Genomic DNA, 10,440 nt, shown 5'->3' with positions numbered 1-10,440 from the left:
GAACCCTTGGAACGCGAGTCCGACTCGCACTTGGCCGGTTTTTTCGGTTCATTTGCCTTTGTAATAAAATATAGTAGGTATTTGCTTTCGTAGCATTGCTGTAAAAAATTTGGGCTCTTGATATCAAATGTTTAAGGTACATTGCAGCAAGTACCTTCCTTATTTACATTTGTAAATAGCTCTGATACAAATAGCATTTCTACAATTCATTTATTAAATGTTACTAGTAATAATACTAATAGGTAATATTTTTATGAACTACTGATAAATGAAAGTTACCAGATTATTCAAAACTCTTTATTTCAAATCAGTGCCAAATTCGGTTAAACCGGATATGCAACTTCGAATTACACCGTGTCCAATAAGTCCGAATATAGTAAAAATATAATAAAATAAATGTACGAATAGTTAGTAGGCCAGGAAATGAATGCCCAAAAAAGGTTATAGAGGGAAATGCTTGGAACACAATTTTTGACTTCGTAGCTTTGTTTGGACTAGTTAGGGGGTGAACATATCAAAAGTCCCCGGCCGTAACCATGGTGCTGGCAGGGAGAGGGGGTTTGATGGTTTCATTTTTTGGTTTTTCGATTATATCTCGGAAACTATGCGAATGAGCGACATGGCCACTTATACAAAATGAAAAGTGATTTAATTTGTTACAAGTTTTATTAAGTCAAGTTTTTCGATATATTGTATAGTTTTTGAGATATCCGCTCTTGAACGTTTATTTAGGGCTCTCATTTTTATCTTGATTAGCTACATCAGTGAAGCTGCTAGGCCGGGTTTGGTATCGTTTTCGTATAAATTGGGGGTGCTGAATTCATTTATGGTATCAACCTTGACACCTTGACCAAGTAAAAACAAAATTTAAAAAAATGTTTTTTTTTTTTTAATCTTCACGCTTAAACTGCGGAACCGATTTCGTTGGAATTTGGTATAGAGATGGGAGATGAATTATCTTTTGAGGGTGTGAAAAGTGGGGTGGAAGCAGGGGGTGTCACTTCGTAGTTTAGGTACATTTGCCCGGCGCGCCTCCCGGGCAGGCGTATGGCAATGGGCTGCCGCAAGTGACAACCCCGTGCCGACACTCGCAGCTCGGTCATAAAACTGCGGCGCGCAAAGAAGATTCACGGTTCGTGCGCGGTTATAAGTTTCAATTTTGCTTGCAGGCGGCGAGTATAGGTATAATTTTATACCTAAATCTGACTTTCGTGAAGGAGTGAATTTTCTGTACGGTAGTACTATTAGTTATTCTGTGGTGGAAGTTTGTATGGGGAATCAATAACCGCTGAACCGATATAAATAATATTTGGGATGATCTTCATGCTTGATTTAGTTGAAAGCGATACCAAACATGACATTAAACCTAAATTTAAACAGTATTAACCTCAGGAATTCAACTTCAGCGAAGAAGCTGAATTTCCCTCACACCAAATTTCACACTTTCGAAGTATGATTTTTAAGATAAAAACTATCTTATGTCCTGTCTCGGGACTTAATTATTTGTTTAAAGTTTATATGTTTTTACTTCGGAATGGTGTCAATGTGATACCATAAATGAATTTGGCACTCCCGATTTATACGAAAATGATACCAAACATGGCCTAGTAGCTTCATTGATGTAGATATCAAAATAAAATTGAGAGCCCCAAATAAACCTTCAAGAGCGGATATCTCAAAAACTATACGAGGTATCCAAAAACTTGACTTAACAAAACTTGTAACAAAATAAATCACTTTTCATTTTGTATAAGTGGCCATGTCGCTCAGACGCATACTTTCCGAGATATAATCGAAAAACCGTAAAATGGAACCTTTAAACCCCTCTCTCCCCCGCGGCACCAGGGCTACGACCGGGGACTTTTGATATGTTTACCTCCTAACTAGTCCAAAGAAATTTACGGAGTCGAATATTGTATTCCTCGCATTTCCCTTCCTTCTTCTTGCTTGGCCTACAATAAAAAATAGATTTTTCCCCTCACTAGCTCGGAAAGCCGTATTTTATCCTTTAAAACAAGCGGGAAAAACGCATTTTATCCACTAGTGGGGAAAGTAATTTGACCTTGGATGGAGCGTGTTTAAGTAGCTTGACAGATAACAAAACGTAAAACGCTCATGATAATGGTTCGTTCGATATTAAATATCATTAAATAAATGGTTTGAGAATCTAATAAAAAATACCCAATTTAGCTTAAAATTCCATAAGAAACGTTAGATTTTTTTATAAAAGATAAAAATCAATTTATTCAAGTAGGATCTGTTGGATCGCTTTTGCATCGTCAAAAATATACATTTTATCTTACACGAAATTAATACTAAACTAGAAATAATATAATGATGTTAAATATAATTCTGACCGCACAAGTCGAGTCGATGCAATTTCAAAACGCATCCTTGACATTTCATACGTCAGAACAGAAATGTCAATATTGTCAACAAAATTTTTACTGTTCTTCTCACCGGCTCACGTAAATATCAGAATTTCTAGTGTTTTCTGTTATAATATCTTAAAAAAATTAGTGATTCCAGTGATGAAGATGATCTAACGCCTGTGGATGTTGCACTTTCCTCGCTATAGTGAGGGGAAAAGTTTTGTGTTACACACGGGTGCAAATGTATTTTACTTCTCGTGTGTTGAAACACTCGCTACGCTCAGGATTCTATTTTAGAACCACTCGCTTCGCTCATTGTTCAACTATAGAATCCTTTCGCTTGCTCGTGTTTCAATTCCACACTCGCGGTTAAAATACAACTTTGCACCCTTGTATAACAAATAACTATTATTAATGGCACACTTATATAATATATTTACTTTAAGATAATTAATGTTATTCAATTCAATTCAATACTTTATTCATAAAATACAATTTTACAAGTCAGGTAGGTACATGCTAAATACTTAGTGCTAAGTCTTAGAATTATTTTGTTATTTATATAGTTTAAGAGGCAAGGCTGAGCCAGCGAACCAGTTGTTTTATCATATTGTAAAACCATAGGTAGTTAAAGTTGTTATTTATTAGTAGTGAAAGAAATTAAAACTTCTTCTTAAGTAATTGTGTATGTGCTCTACCTGGCCATAACTCGTATAACTTGCTTACAGAAACATTGAGCGATAATTATTACGCCCATTTAGCGGCGCCTTCGCACAAACAATAAATAGTTATAGTATTAAATATCAAACCTTTGCAGTTTGCACCATTCACCGAATTCGCGTCCTAATTAATTATCAACTCATTATCCTAATTCCTTTTCAGTATATTTGTTTGTTTTCGATCAAATCTAGGTAGTAGTTAATTGGGTGCAAAGATGAGCGGCGGGCGCTCGGCGGGCTCGCTGATAACGAGGTAGTTTATATGCAGCGGCGGCGAGCGCGCGCGCCAGTCCCGCCGCCATGCCTGCCTGCGCGCCTGAGTACAGCCGCCTCGCGCGCTCTAACACAGAGCTCGTGTTCTCTCCGCGCGTCAAGCGCTGCTCGCACCAACCGCCGCCCTTCACCGCGCTGCGACGGTCTTTCTCCTCCACATTCTCGCTTATTCCGGAAGAACGTGCCATTTCTCCGGAGCGCCCGCTGCCGCTACCCCGCATCATCAGAACCCTCACCTGGGGGCCTCGACTCTTCTTCCGTCCGCTCTTCGCTCTGCTAAGTATCATCGCACACCCGGCTTGGAAACAAATTCTCGTGGTATTGCCGACACTCTGGATCGCCGCGTCGCTGTTTATTTTCTGGAAGTGCATACAGTGCCCAATAGGAGTGATAAAATTGATTGCGCGCGCTCTCCGTTCAGAAAAAACCACCAAGCAAAGGACTGTCCTAATCAGTGGCGGAAGTTCTGTTCAAGCATTGCACTTGGCGAGAAATTTCCACTCAGCGGGGGCAAGAGTCGTCGCCTTCGAGTTAGAGGGCCAATTTACTTTGCTAAAGTATTCCGCAGCCGTCAACAAATTCTACACAGTTCCACGACCCAACCCGGCGGACCCGTTAGCCTATGCGCGCGCCTTGCGTGAGATAGTGGACAGAGAATCTGCGGTGTTTTATGTACCCGTGAGTTCCTCGACCCCGGCTTATTATGACGCACTGGCCAAACCATATCTAGAAGTAATGGGCTGTCAGTGTTTCGTGCCTAGTGCTCGTGACGTCGTAACTTTGGATGACCCTTTGGAGTTGATACGCGTGTGCCGCGCGGCCGGGTTGGCGACACCGGAGTTTTGGGTAGTGGCCAGCGAACACGATGTTCGTTCGTGGTACGAGAACTACGCCTCCAGGGAAGGCCGGTATTATATCGCTAGTGCCGGAGCGCGAGGTGCTAGAGACCGGCTACGATTCGTTATGCCAGAAGACAAATCAAACTTCAGATTTACACGCGAGATAAGCGCAGAGAAGCCATGGGTTATTATCAAGGAGCCCAAAGGAGAAAGAATTGTAACTTGTACGACTTTAAAGGAATCCCGAGCGGTGAACAACGTGACATGTCGCGTAGATTCCGTGAGAAAAGGACTGGTACCGCAGAAAGACGAAGAGGTCGACCTGTGGGTGCAGAAATATGTGTCATCATTGTCACCGTCGAAGCCCATGACTGGTCACATGTCACTCAGACTGGTACGTGAAGAAGTGTCGACAAACGGGCACGGGAATAGGATAGTTGCGATGGCAGCTCGCGTAGGAGTATCGCTGCCTTATTTATGCCAAACTTCGACGAGTCGATGTGGGCACACAGCTACTGTGGGGAAGCTGCTGGATTCGGTGTTGGATACTCGAGAAGCACTGTTCGCTTTCTGGGACCCGCTGCCATACTGCGCGTACTATCGTTCCCGGCGGCCTGAGGAGCACCGTCCGCCTTCGCCGGAGCCCTGCAAGACACCCCCTAATGTGCCTCTCTGAAGTGAAATCAGTGCTGGCATAACAATAATTTAAGACACTCTGTACCTGAAGAGTCGTGAGTGAGATCTCTGTTCGGCTGACGCCGTGTCAAAGGCGCGCCTGTCTGTTGTTCTCCCCGTTACCGATGGACGGTACCATCAGGGACGATACGATATGTTAGTAAGTTACTAAGTAGATACCCGTACCAAATGTTTATTATTAAGTTATACTAAGTATATAAATATGTAAGTATATAAGATAAAGGAATAAAAACACGGTCGACTAAAGTCAATATTTTATTTACGCCCGACATATTTATGCTTCCAAGGGTCGTCATTATAAATCACTATTCCATTCACTTTGCGATACATATTATATGTGTATATACCTACTGCGTTGGCATAATTAATGATAAGGCAAAGTACTAACAGTCAATCGGTATCTACCAGTAAGAGCGGGGCCGCGGAACCGCCGGAACTTTACACTCTTCGGCCAAAACGCCTCCTTGGTGAAGGTCGCTAGATGTTCAGTCGGAACGCTCGCCACAAACGAATTAAAATTCCCACTGTGTCGAGATTCCAACTTCACGCGACCCTCAGGACGAACCCGGACTTGACTCGTACATACATACTTTACAATCTCGACCTTCGTAAGGTAGTGTAATCGGGACAAACAAACAGCGTCGTCGGTAAATACAAAACCTATTAATAACAATTATAACAAACCATAACAAACCGGTGAGATTCTAATGAGATTCTTTCCTATTCAAAACTTTTTTTAAATAAAAGTATAGGACAATCATGTAGCAAACCGACCTTATATATTCTGACTATAGCTAAATAATATAAACAAACTAATTAGCAGTGTATAGGTAGGTCAAGGCGGGAACAGTGGCTCAGTCGCCCAAATATCGCTATACACTGTTGTAGCACCCTTACGCGTTAGAATAACCATTGCTCGTCCAATTGACTTTGTTCGATTACTGAATGTTTCTGCTGTATTGGCAGGGAAGCAAATAGCCTCTAATCATGTTGGAATTAGGTTGAATGAGCCACTGTACCCGGCTATTTTTTTCCGAGCCACTGTTCCCTCCTTGACCTACCTCTGCTTAAGCTTCTTATAAGTACTAAATATTATTATTCCAGAGGATTCACATGCTCCATGGTTGGAAATATTCCACAGAGCGAGTTAACGGCGGCAATTACTGAGCAAAAAATGTCTCGCTTCACTAATTCCTGAGATTACTATCTCAAAGGCACTACACTATACCAATTACTTGCTAACTGTTTATAAATAGTGGGTATGATCCAGGCCGGTGAGCAGTAGGGAACCAGCGAACGTAAACGCAACTGACTTTGTAGACTACCGCGTTGCCATACAAACGTAGCGTAGTCCTAATTTTCCTCCCTGTTAAAAATTAAATTTATTGTATATTAACCATAGCTATGCCCCTTCGTTTGAGTTTTTTTGATTAGGTATTATAAGATTTAGGAGCGAAAAACAAAATTCCATACGATATTCTTAACCTTCTTATAATAACATCGAGCATAGAGTGCTCACTCCATACATCAGTTTTCTTACCAAAACGCTTATTATTTTCGTAGTCGACATCTAGCGTCGTTTTTATTATTGTTTATAAGGATTCCATTTATTTTATTTATCATAAAAAAAGGATTCCATTTATCCAAATTTCACACGAACACTTATCTTCAGTGTATTCCTTACATTACACGTTAGGTTAGGACCTTTACCTTGTGTTGTAATGTAACCGGTTGTGTCTATCTTTGTCTCAGTTCCCGACTTAATGGGCAGGTGCTGAATAAGCCTTTTTTCTTACATTTCCACTGAACAGGTTTCTGCAACTCGCCATTTAAAGTGGTAGACATGTAATAGGTATTAAGACTGTATATTTATCTAAACCTGTTTTTGTAAACAATCATAAGTTAATGGCTGTGAGCATTAAGACAAAGGTATATCTAAACTATATTTAATACCATAATACCTAAGTACCTATGTACCCAAAAAATTGAATTAACTACATACTTACTTACCTACCTCAAAAAGCCTAAAAGGAAGGAGTTATTAATATAAATAAGACTTCGTAGCGTTTAAAAAACGTGCTGTTGAATTTGACAGCTAAAGTAGATGTCGCTATACGGCCCGGTATTAATTCTAGTTGCCATAGGTTGACATTTACAACAAAACATTAGCGCCATCTAGGTCGGCTGTTCCATTCGAGCGCGCGATTTTATCATAGACTTTACACCTCTTCTACAATTATTATTTATTAGTAAGTCTTTGCTAATACCAAATACTTATAGAGAGACCAAGAAAAGTGCAACGATTTCAAGTTCATGATAGCACACGCAGTGCAAGTGTTATTTTAAACGTCAAACTTCTATGAAATTATGACGTTTATCTACACACATATAATAAACCCTCTACGATGCCGTCAAAATCCGTAAATAATGGCCAACATTAAGATAAACTGTTTTGTAACACACATTTTTTATCTGTGAAAATGTCATCGATTTCGATAATATTATTTCATTCAAATTTCGAACATCTCTGAGAAACAAAGAAATTTGATTTGACCCATTTGACCTCTATTCTAATATCAGATGACGTTTTATTCCAAATGAAATGTCAATTGCATACAATTTTGACAAATCTCGCTTGTTAGTTGGTATCGAACGATATGGCAATCGACCCCCAATCTAGTTTGTCTGAATTAAAAAAAAAACTACGGATGCGTGAAAAAAGTTTTCTTTTACCGCCATTTGACGTGCAGTTTATCTTTTAATTAGTTTGTAAGTAAAAAAATAATTTGTTTTGTTGTTTTTAAAGTAACTCTAGCAAAAAGTTCGTGTAAAATGTGCGATAAAGATATTTCGGAGACGCCATGACCTAATTAATAATATTAATATCCGCGAATTCCGCCAGAGAGCAACCATGCCCCAATGTCGGCTGTAATATGAGTTTACTGAATATATCATAGAAAGTTTATATGTGTGTAGATAAAGCAGTGTATGTAACTGTACATAATTAGGCATTAAAACACTCGTGTGATTCTATTATGAAACTCACTTCGTTCGTTTCATAAACCCACACTCGAGTTTTCATTAATGCCTTTCATTATGTAGCAGTCACATAAAGTACTATTATATAACACTTGCACTGCGTGTGCTATCAAAATCGTTGCAGACTTATCATGGTCAAAGAAAATATATAGTATAGAGGGTTAATGCCATAGTACATTTTGTAGTCACAGTAATTTTTTCTGCCATCTATCGACACACGATAAAATTAAGAAATTAAAATGTATAAAAATACCAAAAAATTCATACTAATCCGTACTCCATACTTATATAGTTATACAGGGTGGGCCAGTGATTAAAAAAAAAAAAACAATTTTTATATTTTTAAATAAAAATTATAATTAGAATTTGGGATAAAGAAATAAATTTTACGTTTTAAAAATTGCGGTTGCGGCACTCTTCCAGTCTTGCTTGTAAATTTTGAAAGACTTTCGTTAGAAGTTGCGGAGATATTGATTGGATTTCTTGACGAATATTCTCCTTTAATTCTGCTGTGGTTGTCGGATTATTGGAGTACACTTTACTCTTCAAGTAACCCCACAAAAAGAAGTCTGCCGGAGTTAAGTCAGGGCCAAGCAATGTCACCTCGCCTCGATATCAATTTTTGAGGAAACATTTCACGCAAAACTTCCAGGGTCGCGTTACTTGTATGGCAGGTGGCCCCGTCTTGCTGAAACCATGTGTTGTTGTTGTAACCATACGATTCGTGAAGTTTCGGATTATTACAAAGATTATTATTTAAAAAAAGACAAACGATTATTACCTAACAGGGAGCGCGCATGAACTGTAGTGGGCAGCACAGGAGTCCCTTGTTTATTGGCGTAAAGTGGAAATGTCAAGTTTAAGTTTCCCATTTAGACCAGACGGATGGCAAAACCTACAAAGCGTGCGTACACTGTAGGGGGGCAGCAACTGCTTTGGCGTGAAGTGTCAATGTCAAGATTAAGTTTCTAATTTAGGCCAGACAGATGGCAAAACCTACAACGCGTAAGGTAGCGTGCGTACACTGTAGGGGGCAGCAACTGCTTTGGCGTGAAGTGTCAATGTCAAGTTTAAGTTTCCGATTTAGGCCAGACAGATGGCAAAACCTACAATGCGCACGGCCCCTAGCGCGTTTTATGAATAACGGGGTAGGCCCCCGTTTGAATTGAGACAGTGACAGCATGGGACGAGGTAATATTACATTATAATAAATTTAAGATAGGTACCTAAGTGGCAATGTCACAAAACCAAACAGTGCAGGAATTTTTTTTTAATACAGTTGCTCAAAAATTGCTACTTTTCGTGGCTGTTTAGCGTGCGGAAAGTTGGTTTTTGCGAACTAGTGCTTTTTACTTTTCCAATTTTTTTAAATTTTTACTTGTTCCAATTCATGACTACTTATTGATGAGTGTTAATATTAGTTTCCTTTAAACGTCGTAATCAACATAAAAACTTGCTGTTGATGTAAGAATACGAAAAATATGCATATTTCATATTTTATTACTTACCTCTTCATCATTATAAGTATTATAACACGTTTATTTTTTAATATTGAAAAACCGTTCTTAATAATTTGTCTGAATGGAACGGAACGCCTGTCAAAGAAGAGGCGTATTTTCTTACTGCAAGAATGTTTTAAGTTTCCAAAGGCAACATTAGATATTGTTTTTATAAATATACGATACACAAATAATTTTTTGATTTTTGATTATGTACAACTACTAGGTACTACAAGTTTGCACTATTTATCATTACTTTTTAATTGTACCTCGATATGTGAATTAGGAAACTATAGGTCTATAAAAAATCAATTTGTAGCTATTAGCTAAGTTGCTTATGTTTACTTTAAGACTGTTTGTTTCTCAATAAATAATAAATAAAAAAAAAACGTAAATAACGATATTTAGGTAATAATAGTACAATGTTTTAATATCTACAATTGTTTCTGTCTTATAGAACATGCATTTAAAAAAATCTTTCATTGAAGTGGGTTCAATAATAATAACAAAATCTATTCTAGTCGAATAAAAGCTAGAAGAAAAACACCTCTTCATAATGTCAATGTCAATGATGTCACAGAATTAATAATATAAAAGTTCCGAATTCCATTCCTTACTTGTTGCTTTCTTATTTTTTCTCAACTGTATTAAAAAACGTCGTTCGATACACGTGCGGAAATGTCATTCTTCACTCGTCCCGGTACTCGTGAAGTAATGACATACTTTCCGCACTAGCATCGAAATGTACTATTATCGTCGTCGTCAGACCATAAGGCGATATGCCGAATGGCAAAGTTAGCTCAGACGTAAAATCACCGTAAGTCACAAATCCAGTAATAAAATAGCCATATGCACCGCACCGGACGGCCTGCGTTAATTTTTACCAGCCATGCTAACACATGGCAGCTAATACGTACGGCACTTTTTCGACTAAAATATGGGCCTAGACCAAATCTCAGGATCACCGTGTAGGTAAGTATTAACACTCGCTGAGAGTACTTAA

General features: G+C 38.7%; 1 protein-coding gene across 1 annotated transcript; it reads left to right on the top strand.

The window, feature by feature from the left end:
- The first annotated feature begins 3,296 nt into the window (after positions 1–3,296).
- On the top strand, positions 3,297–5,218 carry LOC134753277 (uncharacterized). Its single transcript, XM_063689124.1, has one exon. The coding sequence runs from the start codon at positions 3,392–3,394 to the stop codon at positions 4,877–4,879; it is 1,488 nt and encodes a 495-aa protein (XP_063545194.1). The 5' UTR covers positions 3,297–3,391; the 3' UTR covers positions 4,880–5,218.
- Positions 5,219–10,440: the final 5,222 nt, after the last annotated feature.

Source organism: Cydia strobilella, chromosome 2, assembly GCF_947568885.1.
Source record: "Cydia strobilella chromosome 2, ilCydStro3.1, whole genome shotgun sequence".
Lineage (NCBI taxonomy): Eukaryota > Metazoa > Arthropoda > Insecta > Lepidoptera > Tortricidae > Cydia > Cydia strobilella.
This window is presented reverse-complemented; position numbering and strand designations above follow the sequence as displayed.